The sequence below is a fragment of the Dysidea avara genome, chromosome 9 (genome assembly GCF_963678975.1).
Source record: "Dysidea avara chromosome 9, odDysAvar1.4, whole genome shotgun sequence".
Classification (NCBI taxonomy): domain Eukaryota; kingdom Metazoa; phylum Porifera; class Demospongiae; order Dictyoceratida; family Dysideidae; genus Dysidea; species Dysidea avara.
Genome location: NC_089280.1, coordinates 14,843,967 through 14,865,720, shown reverse-complemented (window position 1 = coordinate 14,865,720; position 21,754 = coordinate 14,843,967). Strand labels below are relative to the sequence as shown.

The 21,754-nt window shown below is 39.7% G+C and overlaps 1 protein-coding gene across 3 annotated transcripts; it reads left to right on the top strand.

Annotated features, from left to right (window-relative positions):
* The first annotated feature begins 10,409 nt into the window (after positions 1-10,409).
* Positions 10,410-21,682, top strand: LOC136266014 (uncharacterized). 3 transcript variants are annotated; one of them, XM_066060969.1, is made up of 9 exons: positions 10,410-10,742; positions 17,441-17,718; positions 17,830-17,898; positions 18,705-18,740; positions 18,785-18,928; positions 18,985-19,182; positions 19,236-19,309; positions 20,851-20,920; positions 20,977-21,682. In XM_066060969.1, the coding sequence occupies exons 2-8, from the start codon at positions 17,578-17,580 to the stop codon at positions 20,855-20,857; spliced, it is 669 nt and encodes a 222-aa protein (XP_065917041.1). In that variant the 5' UTR covers positions 10,410-10,742; positions 17,441-17,577; the 3' UTR covers positions 20,858-20,920; positions 20,977-21,682. The 3 variants fall into 3 exon arrangements, with proteins under 3 accessions (XP_065917041.1, XP_065917042.1, XP_065917040.1); XM_066060970.1 differs by having other exon boundaries at positions 17,438-17,718; positions 20,851-20,914; positions 20,974-21,682; XM_066060968.1 differs by having other exon boundaries at positions 17,438-17,718.
* Positions 21,683-21,754: the final 72 nt, after the last annotated feature.

The following is a 21,754-nucleotide window of genomic DNA, read 5'->3' as shown; positions in this document are numbered from 1 at the left end:
TAAATTATTGCTGTATATAATTAAATGCACAGAACAGAGTAATCCACATATGATTTCAGCATTGTTCAGTCTTTAGAAAGCTTCTGAATTGAGATTAACTGAATGCTCTAATAGAAATGATATGTAGAGATGCATTATTTTAAAATACTTCCAGATAGTGAACAACTTGGATTATTGTTGTATATAATCAAAGACCCTGAACAGAGTAATCCACATATGATTTCTGCATTGTTCACCCTCGTGAAAGCTTCTGAATGGAGATTCACTGAATGCTCTAATAGAAATGATATGTAGTTAAAGTTTTTAAAATACTTCTAGATTCTGAACAACTTTGATTATTGCTGTATATAAGTAAATACACACAACAGAGTAATCCACATATGATATCAGGATTGTTCAGTCTTTAGAAAGCTTCTCAATTGAGATTCACTGAATGCTCTAATAGAAATGATATGTAGAGTTAAACTTTTTAAAATACTTCCAGATGGTGAACAACTTGGATTATTGCTGTATATAATGAAAGACACAGAATACAGTATTCTACATATGATTTCTGCATTGTTCACCCTTGTGAAAGCTTCTGAATGGAGATTCACTGAATGCTCTAATAGAAATGATATGTAGAGTTAACCTTTTTAAAATACTTCCAGATAGTGAACAACTTGGATTATTGCTGTATATAATGAAAGACACTGAACGATACAAATTGGAGGCTGAATATTAGTGATTTCTGCGACAAGTGCATGAAACACAGAACACTAATTTTACTTTGTTCACGGCCCTTCACAAGGCCGGATCTAGCAGTACGGCCGGTATAGTTTTAGCCACACCAACTTTTGGACAGCCACTTCAAATAAAAAATAGCACATGCAATTAACAAAACAAGCACGTGTGATTAGTGGCGCAGAATAAGTCTTCATCGTCGGTGGACTCATGATTTGATTTGCCAGATACAGTATCCTTCAGTGCCAAACAACTCAAATTTTTGTTCAATTAATGTTTTTTTTTTCTGCATTCTTCAACGTTTTAGGTACATGTTTCAGACTCCCTGTATTCACAGGCTTTAGCCTTCTCACAGGCCCCTAGTGGGACAGCATTTAATAAAATAATAATAGCCAACCTTGTGCCTTCTCCATCTTGAAATAGGTCTTCGTCAGTGGACTCACAGTTTGATTTCCACTGAGATATTCCTTGTGTGTTTGTATTTCATAGGAATAGTTTTCACATGCTGGCATAATAATCACTACTATGGTAACAATCAAATTTGAAGCTAAAAGCACTCTAGATATGCCATTTCAGAGCACTAAATCTAAAAAAAAAAATCCTGGGGGGTCCCCCACATTGTGGTGCTTTTAGTCTACTTAGATGGCCTTACCACTATTGCAGTACTAGATCCAGCCCTGCTTCAAACAATCCCCAGAATCTGGGCAAAATGGCTGTTGGAGTTACACCAGAGCCTTTTTCTCCACTAAGGGGGGGGGGGGGGGGGGGGTAAGCGGTTTGAGTATGAGACTACACATGTGTATCCTGAGGGAGATATTAAGTTTTTGTCAAAGACTGACAGATTTAGTGTAATTAGTATTTGTATTTAGGCAATATGGTAATTGGAGTTGTAGTATGGTTCAATTAGAATACAAGGTGTGAACACGTGTCACTTCGAGTCAGCTTATCCTGCCGCATCCCAACTATCACTAGCCGAGACATTGGTGCTGTGACCAGGATCGCTAGCCTTGCTTAGTCTACTGGCGTTATCGTAACCCAAAATTCAGAAGTCGTGGTACCGTGCATACGTGGCAATTCGAGAACGGTACCCTGCAAGGCAAGCAAGTTTTTCAAGACGAACATTTGTTTGCTGTTCTTTTCACTAGAGAACAACAGGATGGACGCTGCAAACCAATCCGCCTCATCAAGAAAGGCTTATCGCTCACACGTGACATGCTTGTTGAAGAAGATTGAAGAAATCACCGGAAACGGAACAGTCCCGACAGTTGAAGAACCACAACTCACCTCCTTAATCACAACAGTCGAACAATTAGAGAGTAAGAGTAGTATTCTAACGGAGTTGGATTCGAAAGGTGCGGAAGCCATTACTGATCCAGACCAGCTAGAGAGCGAAATATTTCGAGCAGTGGAAATTCAAGACTCAATTTCAGAGTATACTCGTCTTGCAAAGAGAATAATAGACCGTTCTGAATGCCCACAACCACAGCCACTCACTGCTCCACCATTGAATGCGAATGCTGCTCCGTACCAACCAGTACAAACCAATCTAACCCCGCCTAGTACAGTAGGAGAGCAATCAGCTACAGATGTTCCTAACATTACAACCACACTGTCACACTCTGAAGGTTACAGTAAATGGTCAGCTAAGCAGCACAGCCCAGGTTATTTCAGGAGTCCCCCAAGGTTCAGTATTGGGTCCTTTATTATTTATTTGTTATGTGAATGACATGCCTGATAAAATTAAGTCCACTTTAAAGTTATACGCAGATGATGCTCTTCTGTACAGAGAGATTCATTCTCCAGAGGACAGTAAAATCCTACAGGAGGATATCAACATGCTACAGCAATGGGCTGAATGCTGGATGATGAATTTTAATCCTGTAAAATGTGAATACTTAAGAGTAACTAACAAATCTTCACCCTCTACTACACAATATCTCATAAACAACAATAAGATTCAGCAAATTTCACAAGCAAAGTATTTGGGAGTTCATATTGACGAAACACTTTCTTGGAACTTCCACGTTAATTTTGTATGCAACAAAGTAAATAATGTCCGAGCATTTCTGTAGCAAAATTTAAGACAATGTCCAGCAAATGTAAGGGAAAGATGTTATCTTACTTTAGTGCGACCCATATTAGAGTATGCTTGTGTAGTTTCGTCACCCTATACTATGACTAATATTGATAAACTAGAAAGAGTACAAAGGAAAGCAGCAAGATTTGTATGTAATGATTACTCAATGTACTCTAGTGTCACTAACATGTTAAATAGGATGCACTGGACAACACTTCAAGTTAGAAGGGAAAACCTGAGACTGATAATGATCTACAAAATTGTTAATAATCTTGTTGAAATTGATATCATGTCAAGAATAATTTATCTACCCGAGGACATTCAAATAGATTTAAGCAACCATTTACCAGAGTTAATTCGTTTAAACATTCCTTCTACCCCGATGCAATTAAACTATGGAATAAATTACCAGATACTATAATTAATTGTACAACATTACAAAACTTTAAAGATCTAATTAACTGTTATTAATATTTGCACACACACTACACCTTTATGTACGTTTACACTCGCTTGTCGAGTCCTGTACATTACATATAATTAATTAATTAGTGAGGAAACAACCCATGAAAACTCTACCACTCAGAAGCACTGAAGTTACACCTGTTAGTGGCATGTCTGCACCGTTCACTACGCGTCTCCCCAAATTAACACTACCTACATTCTCAGGAAATCCACTGATGTGGCAGACTTTGGGACTCTTTTTCTGCAGCCATACACAACAACCATACAGTCACCGGAGTCCAGAAGTTTAACTACCTTAGAGCTCAGGTGTTGGATGATGCTGCCAAATGTATTGCTGGACTTCCATTGACCGATGATAACTACCAACATTTGATCACCCTATTAATGGAGTGATTTGGACAGCCCGAGAAGGTAGTAAATGCTCACATGCAGGCCTTTCTGGCATTACCAAATCCCTTGAACAACCTGACAAGTCTTCGTTCATTTCATGACTCGATAGAGAACCATATCAGGGGCCTCTCAGCCCTCGGACAATCTAAAGACTCCTACAGTGCTTTACCTGTTCCAAAAGTACTTGGAAAACTACCAGTTGAGGTTAGACGAAACCTAGCCAGAGATCATCCAGCAATTGAATGGTCCATTGACCAACTTAGAGAAGCCATACTGAAAGAAATCAGAGTTTTTGAAGCCAGTTTTTACATCAATCCTCAATTACTAACTGATCCATCATCAGTGACAGCTGCCTTCCATACTGGTGCTCAGCCACCATGCCACAAGACTAACATGATTGGTAAGGACCGTGTATGTGTCTACTGTAAGGGTGTTCACTCTGCCACCAACTGTAATGTCATTATTGACCACCATAAACGTTTAGAATACATTAAGAAGGAGGGGCTCTGTTTTAACTGCTTGGTAAAACACAGGGTGGCACAGTGCACATCCCGTGGTCGTTGTAAATAGTGCACCCATAAACACCACACAAGTGTCTGCAAAGCATATGCTAATAATAGACTACCTCTAGTGAACAGCCAATCTAGTAGTCAACAGGCAAGAGCTGTTGTGGCAGAAACCAAACAGACAACCACATCCCCAGTCACCACATCTCAGGTGTCCAACACAACCCAGACTTCCAAAGAAACCACACCATTCACTACAACGTTGGCTTATAATCCACAATCATCAGTATTATTTAATCCATGTGGTTCTGTTTGTTTGTTGAAAACAGCTGTGACTGAAGTAATGTCTGATAAGACTAGTGCTATTGCCAATATTTTGTTCGATGAAGGGGCTCAATGTTCTTTTATTTCACAACAGCTTGCTGATGCATTACAGTTAAACCCATCACAACAAGAGAGTATCACCTTAGCACCCTTTGGGGCTGATAGTATGACCCCGCAGAGTTTGAGTGTGGCCTCCATTACGGTAGTAGCTAAGACAGGAGAATTGATACCACTATCAGTGTTAATCGTACCAAGGATCGCAGCACCACTTCAAACTGCTTCACATGCTGAATTAAACAGGCTTCCCTATTTACACAACTTGACCTTGGCGCATCCTATACCTGGAGACAAACCATTTGAAATCTGGTGTGGACCACTTCTGGAAAATTGTCGGGGATCACGTTATAAGGGGTAATGGTCCCACTGCTATAGAATCGAAGCTAGGATATCTCTTGTCTGGCCCACTACACACTTTAAACCATGGACATGAGGTTATCAGCACATTTCATATAAATATCAGTCCTAATACAGAACAAAGCATAGAGAAGTTTTGGACCATTGAATCTACTGGAACACTCCCAGCTTTGCTACAAACACGGGATAAGTTTACAGATGAGTATCTGAAGTCAATTGTTGAAGACGACAGTGGCTCTTATGTTGTAAAGTTCCCATGGAAGAATGATCATGCTCCCTTGCCAACTAATTTCAAGGTTTAGGAACGCAGAACAAGAGCACTGGCACGTTGTCTTATCAAAACACCTGACCTTTTGCAAATATACAACCGCATTATCAAGGACCAAGAGAGAAGAGGCTTTATTCAGAAAATTGATTCTCCACCCACTACTGGTCCAGTGCACTACATTCCTCATCATCATGTGAGCAAGGACTACACGACAACGCCCATCAGGATAGTCTATGACTGTAGCTGTAGATTATATCACTAGTTTTAATGATTGTTTGGAGATTGGACCATCCTTGGTTAATGACCTATGTTGCATACTACTACGGTTTTGCACTCACAAGTTCGCATTGTCAACCGATATCGAGAAGGCTTTCCTGCATGTCAAGCTGGATACCAGAGACCAAGACTTCACTCGTTTTCTTTGGTTATCGAACCCAGAAGATGCCGAGAGTAAACTAGAAACTTATCGATTTAAGGTAGTACTTTTTTGGATCGGCTAGCTCTCCCTTCATGCTTGGCGCAACTCTACGTCTCCACCTCAGCAAATACAATTCCAAGGTTTCGCATGACATGCAGCAGAACTTGTACGTTGACAATGTGATATCAGGATCTCCTACTGAAGAATCAGCCATCCAATATTTTAATGAAGCAAGAAAGATCATGTCTGATGCCAACTTTAACCTTAGGAGCTGGGCATCCAACAGCCAGCAGCTACAAGCCATTGCAAAGAGCAACAAAATTATTGATGGTAACCAAATGGTAGGATTACATTGGAACACCACTTAGGACAGAATATGTTTTATCCCTAAGTCCCTTGATTCAATCAACAATTCTGTTATCACTAAACATGCAAAGTATTCAGCAAGATTCTGCCAGAGTGTATGATCCACTTGGAATCCTCTCCCCTGTAACCATCCGCACCAAATTGTTCATGCAAGAGTTATGGCAACAATCTATCGAATGGGATGAACTGCTTGACAAGCAGATGACAGATAAGTGGAGAGACATTGCAATGGACCTTCAGAATGTCACGACAGCCACCGTGATGAGACGCTACTTTCCTGGGGAAAGTGAAGGGGACAATCATACCACACATCACCTTCACATTTTTGCAGACGCGAGCACGAAAGCCTATGGGGCAGTAGTCTACATATGTGAAAACAATACCTCATCATTTGTTATTGCCAAAACCAGAGTAGCCCCAATCAAACCACTTACTCTTCCTCAACTTGAGTTGATGGCAGCCCTCATTGCAACAAGATTGGGAAAGTTCGTCCTTGACTTACTCAGTAATCACTACAACCTTTCAGTACATCTGTGGTCAGATAGCCAGGTTGTACTTCATTGGATCCATAGTGAAAAGGAGCTGAAACAATTTGTTACACATCGAGTACTAGAAATCAATCAAACATTTCCAACTAACCTGTGGCATTACTGCCCAACGGGAGACAACCCTGCTGATCTTTTAACTAGGGGAACAAACAGTGCAGTGTTGTCAACTTCACTTTGGACCAACGGCCCATCTTGGCTAACAGATGAGTCCAAGTGGCCACAGTGGAATCCATCGGCCTTAGCATTACATCTGCAAACTGACAGCATGGAACTTGACGAACCTGTACTAGTGAATCTCACAGAACCACTCATTGGCATCCACAACATCATTGATATTTCCAGGTACAGCACTTTAACTAAATTGTTACGTATCACTGGCTATGTATTGAGATTTATCACTAACCTGAGAGATTCCACAACCAAGCAAACAGGACCACTGAGTGTGCAAGAATTGAATACAGCTAAATTCAAGTGGATATTCAACTGTCAGCAGCAAGAATTTCCCAGAGAAATTCAACACTTGAAATCTGATTCATGTAACAAGAAGCGCCCACCACTAGTACGACGATTACAACTATTTCTTGATGACGGGGGCTACCTCCGCTACAGTGGACGAATACATAACGCGCCTGTTGACAAATCCACTAAGTTCCCGTATTTGCTGCCAACATGACATCCACTGACAACCTCGTTTGTATTGGCCACTCACGTTACTCAACTACATGGTGGAGTCATAGATAATAGACACCCCTACCTGGATTGGAAGCACATGTATAGTGCCCATACAAAACTACTGTTCTATCTGTGTTTCGCGCCTGAAGTTTTCAAACGCTCTTTTTCATTCGAAGATTCTGTTTTACTGTCTGGATACAGCTCGGTTGCTTTAACTAGTAAGTTTAGTAGATTGTTTCTTGGGTGGCGATTGGCCTACTACTGGTATAGGCGCTTTCCGTATAAAAAGTATTTGAACATGTTTGTGAAAATGGCGGGGTGAACAAGTTTGGTTTAAGGCTGATGTTTATTACTAACTAATGCTACGTGTACTGGTATGTGTTTCATGGTATATTCGCTCCAGTTTAGTCAAGTATCAACCTTTCACACTTGTCAAACTTCTAGCTAATACACATCAGTACGCCCACTATGAATAGGCCAAACCTTATATTCCATAGCGGTAGGTTTACTACTCACCAGTAAGCGAAACATGTTCTTATAAAATATACTCCCGGTACTGTGTACAGTATAAGGGGTGCGAAGCGCAGATAGATTAGGTGGCGCTTAGAAGTTTCCAATCCAGTATGGGGTGTCTATTATCTATGGTGGAGTAAACCGAACTGTAACTGCACTGAGGCAGAGTTACTGGATTATGTTAATACGCAGACGTGTTAGGAGTGTCCTTAGAACCTGTGTAACCTGTAAGAAGGCATGTGGGAAGCCCTATTCAATACCAGATCCTCCACCACTACCTAAGTCGTGAACACAGCTTCCTCCACCCTTCAGCATAACGGGGGCCCTGTATGTGTGGAACAGAATCGGAGAAGAAAAGGCTTACATCTGCCTATTTATTTGTGCTAACACGAGAGCTGTTCACTTAGAAGTGGTTAGTGACCTGACAGAAGAGAGTTTCCTGCAGGCCTTTTGCAGATTTGTAAGTCGTAGGTCCCTTCCAGCCACTATGATTTCTGACAACGCCTCCACCTTTCTGTCAGCTGCAAGTGAGATAGAACAGCTGATGAACTCTACAATGGTCCAAGACACATTAAGGAATAGAGGCACCACATGGAAGTTTATACCAAAGAGAGCCCCCTGGTATGGGGGGGTTCTGGGAGCGCCTTATTGATCTTACCAAGATGACTTTAAAGAAAGTGCTTGGGAGGACAGTCATCTCACTTACTGGCCTATAAACTATAGTTACTGAAATCGAAGCAGTACTTAATGATCGTCCTGTTTCCTCAGATGTTAGTGATCCTGAGCCACTCACTCCTGCACATCTCCTGTATGGACGTCGACTTGTACCCTTACCGTATCAGTCAAAGGATGATAGTGAAATTAATGATCCTAGTTACAGTGAAACCACTGGAGCCACTCTATGTACCAGAGTTACTTGGAACACACAAACACTACGACACTTTCAACATCGTTGGAAACAAGAATATTTGACATCCCTCCGAGAACAGCACAGGACAACTGGACACAATGAACAGTCCATCAAGGTTGGAGACATCTTCCTTGTACACGATGACATTCCCAGAACCAAGTGGAAGATGGCAGTAGTAGAGCAACTAATACAAGGAGCAGATGGCTATACTAGAGCAGCAAACATCAGGTATAGCGGAGGAACAACAAACAGACCCATTGCAAAGCTCTACCCCTTGGAGGTGTTGTCGACCAATGAAGTAGCTGAAACTGAGAAATCCACCAAGACTACAGCCACCAGTGATGTACTTACAGACAACTCCACTCGGGAGTCTCATCCTACAAGGAGCTCAGCTACTAAGGCCAGGCAAAACATAGCTGAATGGTCAAAGATGTTACTTTCGCCGGCCCTGGAGGATGTCAAGGACTGACAGATTTAGTGTAATTAGTATTTGTATTTAGGCAATATGGTGTGCTGTAATTGTAGTTGTAGTATGGTTCAATTAGAATACAAGGTGTGAGCACATGTCACTTCGAGTCAGCTTATCCTGCCGCATCCCAACTATCACTAGCCGAGACAGTTTGTACATTTGAGGGCATTAATATTTTTGATAGTTTTGTGTGCCATTTTAAGGCCACTCCAAATTGATTTCCTGTTTCTCGTCCTCCACCCGCATGGTATTTTAGCCAAGGCAGAAAATTCCATTATTCCGTAAATTGACGTATTCTGTGTACCACGTGATTGTTTTAGTCCGGATTCTTATCATAAACACGAAGCAGGTAAGCATGATGGTTAATCGGACTAATTTACTAGCAACTTTATCCATGTTGACATGAATTGTCCACCTTGTAGCTATGTAGCAGACATGAAAAAACAGTCTGTAACTATGTACAAGGGTAGTAGTTAGTATAATGGAATAATGGAATTTTCCGCTTGCCCGCATGGCAAAGTTTGTTTAGCCAGGACGAGAAACAGGAAATCAATTTGGAGTGGCCTAAACAGTGTAGTTTATTCAGCATTTGTCCCGCTTTACTTTAGGATACTAAACTCAACAATTTTTGGTTAGGTTCCCTGGACTAGTGGTAAGCACCTCGTACAGGCTCTGCCTTCTGTGCAAACCCTCCAGTGCCCAACTGGTAGACTTGATAATAACTGGACTGCTTTTAAATTTATTAAATCTGTTTTGTAATTAATTTTTGTGCGTGTAAATGGTCTTTCTTTTCCTTGTCATGCCCATGTGCTGACCCAATTCCCGGTCAGTTGTGTGGTCGCATGTTGTCCGAGGATCCACTTGCTTTTATTTTGTATACACCTTGTTCATCACAATTTGATGGTTAATAATAAAAATAGTTGTCACAGTTTTAAAGGAGTCTGATATTTTAGGGAATCCCCACCCTGTAGCTAGCCTAAACGTTCTAGCTACTGTGACTACAGTTCACCTTGGAGTGGCCTTATAAATAACAATCCCTTCTATACCATGGCACCTTCAGCTTGGTATCTGACTACAGGTATATATCATGCACATTTACGAGAGGGAACTTGCTTACCCTTTTTCTAGCTCCCCGGTAAGCCTGGTGTCCTGCCTCTCATACTAACGTACGAATGGGGCTCCTGGTAACCATGGAACAGCACAAAGGTCTTCATCCACACATCCTTTCATTCGATCAGTCCGATCACCTACGTATACCTTCTCGCGCGTATAGCACGCCATCTGTTTCAAAATTACGTGTTTAGAACGTCACGTTCTTAGTTATAACTTTTACGCATGCGTGATTAACTCGACAACGTGGCTTCACCATGTCCAATGTGCGAGAAGTTTTAGTTGTTTACAAGGGTCGAAAAAGACCAGTAGTGTTGCCAAATTCGGAAAATGCTGTGCAAATTAGCCTGCTCAATTTGGCCCAGGAAGCGTTTAGCGATGTAATATACTGTCATGAGGGATCCAGTAGTGATTGCACAACAGCTGATCCGAAGTTTTATTTACAAATGGAGAGCACGAAATGGGGTGGCCAACTGATTGAAGTAACAACAGCTGCCTCTGCTAGTATTTCTGATGGTGCTGAATTGCATCTTTGTAAAGAGCATCAACCTGGAGCAAGCAGCTCAACGGTAAGCCACTATTGTATATTGTTAATTTAAAAATGAAGTAGGGATCTAAGCCTATATTAAGGGCACTTCAACTAAATTAGACATTTCAGCCCGATTTTAAAATTTTAGCATAATAGATAGAGAGTATTGGTTGCTGATCTCAGAAATATACAGTTCATTTTGGCTACTTTGGCATGCACAGTTCTTTAAGGCCACATAAAATTATTTATTAGATTATCATCAACCTGACTTCCTGTTCTTAATGCGACGGGCGGGTATTTATAATTTATTTAAAAAAAATTTTTTTTACAAAATTAAATTTTTGTCAGACTAATTAGTGTTTAATTTAATCCAAATACATTTTTATGAAGAATAACACATACAAGGTTCTATAAGACTGTTAACTTTTGTGCCTTTTACTACTTGGACCACCGGAACCACTGGGACCACCTGCAGATACTGCTCGTTTCCTCTTCAATACAGGAGGTCTTTTACTGGCTATGCACTGATTACACATAGGATAACAGTCACAGAAATCCTTGGAAGAATCGATATCTTCACTACCGCAGTAGAAACACAAAGGCTCTGTCTTGTTGTTGGTGTAATAAGGAATCTCAATTGGAGATAAGCACGACAGATTTAATCTAGTAAATATTTTGTGGAGAACTGAGGAATCGTCATGTTCAATATTTTGCAGGCCACTACCACATGAATATTGGATGTCTTCTAGTATTTTTTCAACTTCTTTCTTCTCTGCTGCGTTTAAAGCTTTCTTGCTATAGATCAATCTCCACTTGTCGCATTCGTGGCATTGAATGAGACGGTCAACGTTTTTGGAAAATTGTGCGGTTGGGGTATACGGAATACCACTACTTGTTTCCCTGGTTCTTTCAATGATGGTCTGTGCTCTTCAGTGGTTTCCCCCTTTCCATACAGCTGATCGAAATCCTTGTAGTGGTCACCATCAGGTATAGGATCTGGCAGGTGGTGGAGGTTGACAAATACCTCCATTGGCAATCTCGGAGGCTTACATATGCATGATGGCCTGTTACATTTTTTCACGCTAAACATATAATGACGCACCTTACAATGTTGCTTCAAAAAATCATGATATTTCTCTACTGAGCTCATCTTATCTTTCGTAGTTGTTTCTGGTGTAATGGTATTATCAACTGTTAGGATGTATTTCCACAATTCTTCAATCTCACTTTTAGAAGCTGCTTCAAATGTTTCAAATTTGTGATCTTTGAGGTGCAAACGAGTAAAAATATCCTGTAGTAGAATCTTGGTTGGAGTTACTGCATCTATCACCTCCTTGGCTAAACATGGAGTACTGAGTTCCAATTTGCGGATAGAAGCTAAGCTGTTGCAATTTTTTAACTGATCTTCACATGACTGTGTTTTCTGCCTCATTACCCTGACTGACTGGAGACCAATGTTTAAAATAGACATAATACATTCAGCAGGATTTTTCCAACTGTGATGGGGGGGGGGGGGGGGGGGGTACGGACAGCGCAAAGGAAATCCAAGTCAAGGGCCAGAAAGATACAGATCAGAGAAATTTGCACAGAGACATAAGTTAGTCTGTGATCAGGACCACCATCAGTATAAAGTAACAACAGTGGGTGAGTGTTGTCAACAGCATTCAGTATACCTTTCAGTTCAGTCATGGTGATGATGGCTGGAAACAGTTTTCTTTGAGACCAACAAACACTTTTCCGGAATAAAAAGATTGCGTAATGCTCTCTGGAATAGAAATGAGGAAACTGACACTTGGTGTAAGTGAAAATTTTGTGAAATCATGATCTGCCACAACTAACTTCTTAGTCAAAGAAACAAGAACCTGTTTGCCTCTTTCTGCCCCTGCCACAGGATAATCAGGTTCCCCAACTTTAACTGTATGTTTGTCGTCCATACTTACCATTGTACAATGACTTCGATAACAGACAGCAAATTCCCTCAGATACCGAGAGAGTGCAGAGGCGTAATGGGAATCAATATGAGCTTTTCGGAATTGTTGTGCCTGTATCATGAATTTGATTGGTAGGCGACCTTTTTGGTGCTTAGCAAAACCACAATTTGGTCTTCTTGGCCAAAATTGCAGACGAAGCCACTGAATACAGGGGATTGGAGTTCCTTCGGGGCAAGCTTTTGTTACTTGCTCATGGAAGTCACCAACACTCATTGCACTGGCCAGATGGGTTATGACACTACCATCCGCCACAGCATCATGGCGGCTATCATCCACCGCTGTCTCTATTTGGCTGTCAATATGCTTCTGGCAGAACTCAAGAAATACTGAGAATTGTTCAGGTCGACCTTTATTGTTGATGCGTAGATCCCAAACTAGGTTAGGATCCTCATGTTCAATAAATTGAGCTATTCGTTGATCAACTTCTTTCTCTGCTAGATTAGTACTACCTGAGTAACCTCCTGTAAGGCGATGATAGATTTCCCTTAAGATGGCTGGTTTAATCATAGTTAATTTTCCAAACAAATGAACAAATTCACGCTTTGCTGCTTTTGAGTGATACACAGGGAGTGATGATTTTAGCTCATCACGAATTTTCAAGCTTTTACTCAATATTTCACTTTCTGATGAATCATCGTCAACTTTCCAAAGAAAATGTAAATGATTTTTACAACCTGTATAGGTGTACTTGACACTTTTACATGGAACAGATAATTGTTTGAGGTAATGATACCTTTTTTTAGCATCTGGTGGTGCATAATCATTAATAAAGACTGCTTTGAATTCCATACTCTCTTTCAAAGCTTGGTGAAGATGGTGATATTGGCTGTTACAGCTTGTTGGAATGTCTGTGGCTACAAGTATGTTAATTTCATCAGTATCACTGGCAATTTCTTTTGTTGACTGATGTGCTTTTGTGTGAGTGTTCAGATATGAAGAATACTTTCGAAGATTATCTGCAAGACGAAGTAACATCTCTCGAACTGATTTCCAGCGGTTGAGTTTCATGTAAGATGATGCCGTCAAATTGAATAGAGCCGTAGAGTGGGTCAGGAGGCTGTCTGCTTTCATTGAATCAACAGTAGTCATTCTGTGCTTATGTTTTTCTGGCTCCTTATAGCCCTGAAATTGCTCTAGCTGTGTTGGAATTCCTAATGATCGATCTCTCAAGGTCTTGGCATTTCCATCTATATACCATAGAGCATCACCAAGCGTATTGACAAACATCTGACCAACCCTCTTAGCTGATTCCACTTCCCACCCCAGTTCATTCTTGGCAAGCCAGTCAATAATATCATTCTTCAATTTGAACTTGGCATTGGTATTGTTCCACTTGTCTGGGAGGACAGTTCTGTTTCTTGCTCCTTGCATAAGTATTGTAAACGCATTCGGTAAAACAGATACTGGAAGCGAAGGCGATAAATCTTCTTGAGCGCGAACATTGTATTCAATATAATTGCCGAGAGTAGACACTGCTTCCCCCACTGAAACATCTAAGGAAATGCGCACAAATTCTGTTACTCTCTTATCGCGGCCGATTTCACACTCAATCGATGCAGTCGAAAATGTGTCAGAAAGCGGAAAGGAATTATCGATCTTTCCAGCAGAAAAATCATTGAACAAATCCAGCAAAGTACCTTGTTCTGCCACCTGACAGCCAAACCATCTTTTCAAACACGGCTGCCAGATCTTATAAGCACAACAACCAACACCATTGAACAAAAAAAATATTTATGCACGTGAGCAACACGTGAGATTTACCGCTTAAAAATAATTTATTTGTCTCACAAAACTTGGTGCGGGCGGTGACGAGAATCTAATCATTAAATTTATGTGGCCTAAACCTGAAAATGTACATTTTTTCTCCACTGAAGATCCCCATAATTAGACCTGCTATCGTGGTGGTAGAATCTGATGGATATGTGAAGATATTGTTTTCATAATAGCGGTTGTATCCAGAGAGGATTATAACTAGTGTTCATTGATCTGACATTATGTCAGATCAAAGTCAAAGTTGATTTGGGATTGCATAGCTATGCTTAGCAGCATGTGTAAGCATGCCAAGTTGGAGCATGCCCCCTGAAAAATTTTTTGGATTCTCAAAGCTTGCATGTGAGTATTTTGATACCCAAAACTCCTTCATTGCATCATTGTTGAGCCACATACATCAGTGGCGGATACAGGGGGGTTGCAATGGTTTCAGCTGAAACCCCCACCAAAAAGTGCGTGCGCCCCTAATTAATTTACGATTCGTGTGAGTGATAAAGTCACCAACAGTTATGCATAGTGTGTCACATTGGGACCTTTTCTACTGGCCAAATTTCATACTTTTACCTTTGAAATCACTAAATATGGCATTTCGGCGTTGAAGCGTATTAAGCACCTCTAAAAATAATTATAGTTTTAGTGCTGTTTTGCTTCAAAGCTTTCTGCAAAGGCCTGGATCAACTATGAAACAATGTTTTGGAGTGATTTTTATGATTCACTATAGATCTATGTAGCTATATGCCACTGAGCTGGACTATAGCTAAGTGGTATCACAGTTCTTGAAAACTTCCTGAACCTGAAACCCCCTCTGAAAATTCCTAGATCCGCCACTGTGCATAATAAATATGTAATATAACATTGTGATGAGTTGCAGTGGCATACCTAAACCCGGGTAGGGCCCGGGTGTCAGCAAATTATTAGATTGAAAACAGACATTTTGTATACTGCGACGCCAAGATAGGCTTGGCCAACTGTCACGGACCGTGGGTGATGTATCAAAAATTCAAGGCACAACTACCATGCCCCTTAAATTAAATTTCATGTGCATAAATTAGGCTGTGGCATTGAGACCATGTAAACAAGTGTGTCCTACCACATGGTAACAGTCGTGCTAAATGGCCAGCTTCTTCAGTGCTATTCATTTCAACACTTCCACTCACTCCATTTAGCAAACGTGTGATGCAACAGTCAACAAAAGGCATGCTTGAAATAACAAGTAAACTTAACGAAAATATTACAAGTTACTCACACTAATTATTGTTCTATTTTTAGACTAGCTTACTCACGTGATAGTGCATTTAAACAAAGGCGGTTGACCTACAATTGAGGCTTGAGATAAACTGCACTACGAGGTGATGAATTGTTGAGAGAGTTGGTCTGCTATATATTAAAGTAGAGGGGATTACTCGGAAAGAGATAATTAAGAAGGAGTCAATCTGAAGTGGTAATTCACTAAATTAAGTGGACGAAATCAATGTGGCCCGGAGTGTCTATTGTAAATAGCTATAACGCATTAGAACAAGTAATTGTATACTGCCAGTGATGTATAGCTCTACTTGATCATGGACGAATATGTTGGAGTACAGTTGAGACACGTGAGAGTGAGATGAGGCTCGATCTGTGGTGGTTACATTATACTTACATAGATAGTAATTTGTAATAAAGCTTGGATATGATATAGTTAGGTAATACTACACCATATGTTGGCTAGCCCATCATTGGGTCATTAGCTGTTTTGTACAATCATGACTTTACATGTTCTGTGGGGGGGTGTCACCCCATCACCTTCCGGTTAGCTACGCCACTGATTGCACTAGGCCCTGGTGTCCGTCTGGTTCTAGTTACGTCACTGATGAGTTGATATCAATGTGATTGTACATGTCATGGGAGTAACTGTAGGGTTTGTTGAATCTCAGTGACCTTTGAATTGCATGCTTTGTGGTGACCAAATAATGTTTCACCTATTAGTGTATACCCATAGGCAAGTAGCTATCTCAAATAGGTAAAAGGATTAAAAGTTAGCTACTCATAAAGGTAATAGGGAAGTGGAGGTGTCAAGTTTTAAAGTGTTCTGAACACAAAACAACACAAAACGTAACGCACAAGATGAAGCTAAGATTTTCACAATGATCAGCGTATGGACAAGTTTTATGTTGATAGGAGTTTGGATGACAGGATTATCACAAGTTAAGCACACATTGTGATTTTGTGCCAGGCTTCCATTGGGGAATTTATAGAGAATTTTTCATCATTAAAAAATCTCAGATACTGGAAGGCCTTGCTAAATCTTTTGGAGTAGCTAATCTTTTGTTTCTCGGGCCCGACTGACTCTATTTTTAAGTACAAAATATTTTTGTTCCAACATGATACCTTGCCAGTATGATTCACAAAATCACTCTTCAGCTAGAAGGAATTATTATATGTGATCCGCTGGCGAAAATCCGACTAGTTTGCATAATCCTGTTTTTGAGAAAAACCACTTTGAAATACATTGGTTAAAAATGCATACTACAAAAATAATTGGGAAATTCTCTGGCATTTGTCTCAAGGCTAATACAGCACTCAGCTTCACCTTGAGGTGTATAAGTATCTCACCCACGCCCTCATGCTATTTTTACCATATTGCACTCGCTGTGGTGCTTCAACTGGTGGTGCTTTAACTAGTACATAATCTTCTAGATCTGTATGAAGTATATATAGCAGGTTTTTCAAGGGAAATTTTTTTTTGCAAATTCACTGATAGTCAGCTACCACAAATATTTCCCCCTTGAATTCACAGATTGATCAAATATGGCATTGTTTAAACATTAATGCACCTTTAGAAGCAAAAAATTTCCATTCAAAATTTTTGAAGGTGGCAATCATGCAGAATACTTTCCCCTCAAAAAAAAAACAGCTATACAGCATATAGCTTTTCCATGATAAAAATCTCCTTAGAGTGCTTTTATTATAGTTATCATGTACAATTATTGTATAGCAGGGATATGAATCTTCAGATGACACATTGGACGGTACAAAAGATGTTAATGCAAAGGAGACGGCTGCAGAGAACAATTCATTTGTGAAAATCTAGGAGCTATTGTTGAAGTGCCTGATGACAGTACAGCTGAAGAAGAAATGGGTGTGTACCAATTAAGATATTTATATGATGAACAAGACAGAGCACATGAAGAAGAAATTGATCTGTACCAGTGGAGATGTTTACATGAAGAACAAGACAGGGTATATGAAGAAGCCCTGGCGGCTGATCAGGCAATGGTAATAGATTTTGTAAAGATATGGAGATTTTACGTATAATATACATATACATTACAATCATATACAAGCTAAAAATTCTGTCAGTTAAGTAGTGCTCCTCTGAATTGGCAGGAGGAAGAAAAGAAGGCATCTGAAAGAAGAAGAATAGATGTATTAAATGTCATTGAAACACGCAATGAGGTATATAACTACATGATTTGTGTAAATGCATGTGTAGCATGCATGCAATGTGTAGTTTTACGAGTTATTTAAAATTTCATTTTTCTCAATACACATACTTGTACGAACAACTCAGGTTTTTGCTGAAGCTGTCACAAATCTTTAGCCAACTATATGAGGCCATCCGCCTCTGCACGACTGATACTCGTGACGCCAGGTCCATCACAAGACCAGAAACTGCTATTCAAGCTTGCCTTACCACCCAGAAAAGACATCTGTTAAAACCAGCCTCAAGTAGTTTGAATAATGCTGAGGGCCAGTATGCTGGTGTAGCTATTCATTGATTTAGCCTCTCTGATTGGATTGGTTTTGTATAATCTGGTCACAATTGTGTCTGAATGCCTGCCCCATAGATCAATCACTGAGAAGTGAAGGGTCAATTATGCTTCATATTGTGCTGTGTTCAACTCTGCATCAGTCAAGCTACTACAGAAAATGTGGACCAAAAGGCACCTGTCTGGTTGAAGTGATGTCTAGCCATGAAACAACCAAGGTGGTAGCCTTAGCTGTTGTCAAGTTACGTTTGTCTGAGTACATTAGTTAGTCAGCTAACAGAAAAATTCCACTAATTAAAATTCATGACAATTCATTGGAAGCATTTGGGTAGTGATGAACTGATTAATTGGTAAATAATTGGAAATCGGTTTATCAGTTTAATTTCAGCAATATCAGTATCGGTGTTTATTAGCAGAGTACATGTGAGAGCCTTCATGATCTCCATTATCTCTTGACTTTGCTGTGTGGTTATAATACATTGCTCTTTTCAGGAGGAGGAAAAGAAAAATGAAGCTATGCAAAATGAGGTTCTACATTACTTATAATGTGCATTTATATCTTATATATGTAGCAAATTGACCAAATGCAAAATGACTTTGCTAAAAAGTTTGACAGTTGTCATGAAGCCACAGAACATACTGGGCTACCTGTAGCATTCAAATTGACATCTGGTGATACAATCAGGTTTGTTTTCTCCAAAGACAGTTCTGTTCAGGTTAGAGCAATTGTGTGACATATACAACAGCTAATATATTGTGTTTACAATTACAGGAGGTTTACCAGTATGTGTTTTCAAGGGAGACACACTTCCCATTTACATTATTTATATCAGCTTTGAGAAGTGAAATGCCCTTAAAAGATGGCAATGAGCAAGCAGCAGACTACCCTATACAAGACACTTTGCTGATTGTTCAAAGTATGGACAATGAAGATAACAGTCTAGATGATTTTCTGAGTCTACTTTTGGAGGTGTGTACGTATACACCTGTATTTTTGTATAACTTATTTAACAAATTATTTAGCCTCCAGTTGATTCTAGAGCACTAGTTGACTCTAATGAAGTGGCCATAATACTTCAGTACAGTCCCATAACCAGGTACGTGTATGGTAACTTGTATGTTATATCCACTTCAGGGGAATATCCAGGATTTTTCCAAGGGGGGTTTCCCGCTGACTCATTTTGAACACTAAAATGCTTCAAAAGTTACTAGATTCATGGTTTCACGAGTAGTTTTTAAATTCCCTTTATGTCTTATAAATGTCAAGTATTGTTTAGCTATAGCTGGTCAGGTGTTGTAGTGATCAAGCTACATATCCAAATCCTCCAATTAAAATAAAAAACTCAAGATTTATTTACTAAATCACATTCTTTAAATTTTCAAGTTATTGATATTGTTCTTTAACACCCATTATAAGATTGCATTCCGTTATGAATGTTTTTAGTTTTGACTGTTCTATTAGAATACATCTGACTGTTCTATTAGAGTACCTTGATCTTTAAAACGGTTTTTCAATTCACATCCTTGTTCTTCTTTAATCCACTTTTGAGGAATCAATGTAAGTTTCCTGTTACAATGTAATCAATGTAAGCTATACCATGTTCCCATTTATTCTGTGTTGCCAAACTGATGTCCCCGCTGCAAGCCTACAAGTTAAAAATTTCAGAGGGGTTTCCGGAACCCCAGGAAACCCCCCTAAATATGCCCCTGCACTTATTTTATGGCAAGTCCCAATTGTGACTGACTCAACAAATACCCGACTTGTTTGCACAGCATGTGTATTAAGAAAATCGAAAATTTTAAAAAATCATAAAATTAACGCATGCTACAAAGAAAAAATATGCAAGTTTTAATTGGGCAGAGAAGGAAGACTCAAATCGATTAAAACTATATACCATCTTATTTGCCTGCTCATGTAGAGTTCGAAAATCTTTGTTTTGTTTCTGTAGCCCCAACAGAATGCATGTCACATGTGTTTGTTTACAATATGGGAAGATTGTCATCTTTTGTCAATTAAACTACTTTCATGCCCATATTGGTAAGTGACTGCTGGGCTAACACCATACCTTGGTTGATTTGCTAATTCATGGTGAACATTTTAAGTCAAATTTCAATGTTGTAGACTAATGCAAACGGAAGTTATGGCTGTGAATGTAAGCGCCTGTAGTTTATTTTCAGTATAGTTGCTGTACAAATCGATTATCTTGCTTTTCTTACTGTCTAGCATTATAATTCCAAAACTACTCACCACTTTGGTGATCCATTCCTTGGATACTGCAGATAACGCTGAAAAATGTTTTGGAAATTGTGCGAACAAGTCAGGTTTTTGCTGAGATGGTCACAATTGTTACAATTAGTTGCACAAAACATGTGGTTTATGTGTGGTGGTTATTCAACCTGTGTTGTCAATGTTAAATTAGTTCAAAATTTTGTTTTGAGATCAAAAGATGAATGACCTCCAGTGACCTCCACTGTGCCAACTCCAGAAATGGTACAGCTGCACAGGTTATCTATGAACACACATCAAATTCCTTCAGTGCACAACATCAGCTATACCTATGCTGAAATTTTAACAAGTATATACAGTAATGCTGTACCTAAAGCAGTTAAGTGTATTAATATTTTTTGCACTCTGTAGATTGTGATTCTGGTTTCCACTGATGATAGTATAAATGTAGAAAGGTCCAGCGATGAAGAAGTGGTTGAAGGTGAGTTGCTGAAGCTTATACTGACCTTGACCACTGGTTTATTGTATATTTTGAAGAGAAACGATTGGCATACATGTCGATTATAAAAGCAAGTCCCAGGCAAAAGCATATTGTAAACAGATTTACAATTTTTGAAGATGTGATCAAGATGTACAAAGAAGAAGGAATGGTCATGGAATTTCCCACATTCATCCAATTTGAAGATGAACTGGCCATAGACGTGGGTGGAGTTACACGTGAAACGTTTTCTGCTTTTTGGGAGAAGGCGTACAGTTTGCTGTGTGATGGAGCTAATGTCGTAGTGCCACTTATTCATCCTCAGACAGACATGGCTATCTTACCTGTTATAGGAAAGGTAATTTCTCATGGATATTTAGCTAGTGGGTATCTGCCAGCACACATTGCCATGCCATCACTAATTGGCATTCTTCTTGGTGCATGCCTAAATTTGCCACATAATGTTTTGCTAGATGCATTATTGGACTATGTTAGTAGTAACGAGCAAAGAAAACTCCAGTCAGCCTTGACATACAGTGAGATAGAAAGCAAGTTTCCTGAAACTCTTGAGAGTGAACTTATCTCGATTCTCTCTCGCTTGGGTTGTCGTGTTATTGCCAACTCCAAAGAATATAGCTGAGCTTATGATAGGTATAGCAAAGTATGAATTTTGTTGCAAACCAGCAGCTGCTATTGGCTTAATTAATATGGGCATCCCAGAAGAGCACAAGAAATTCTGGAAGGATTTAGGTGTTAATGGCATTGCTCATTTGTACAACAATTTGACTGTCACTAATGACAAAGTTCTTGCTTTGCTTTGCTACGATTGCAAAAGTC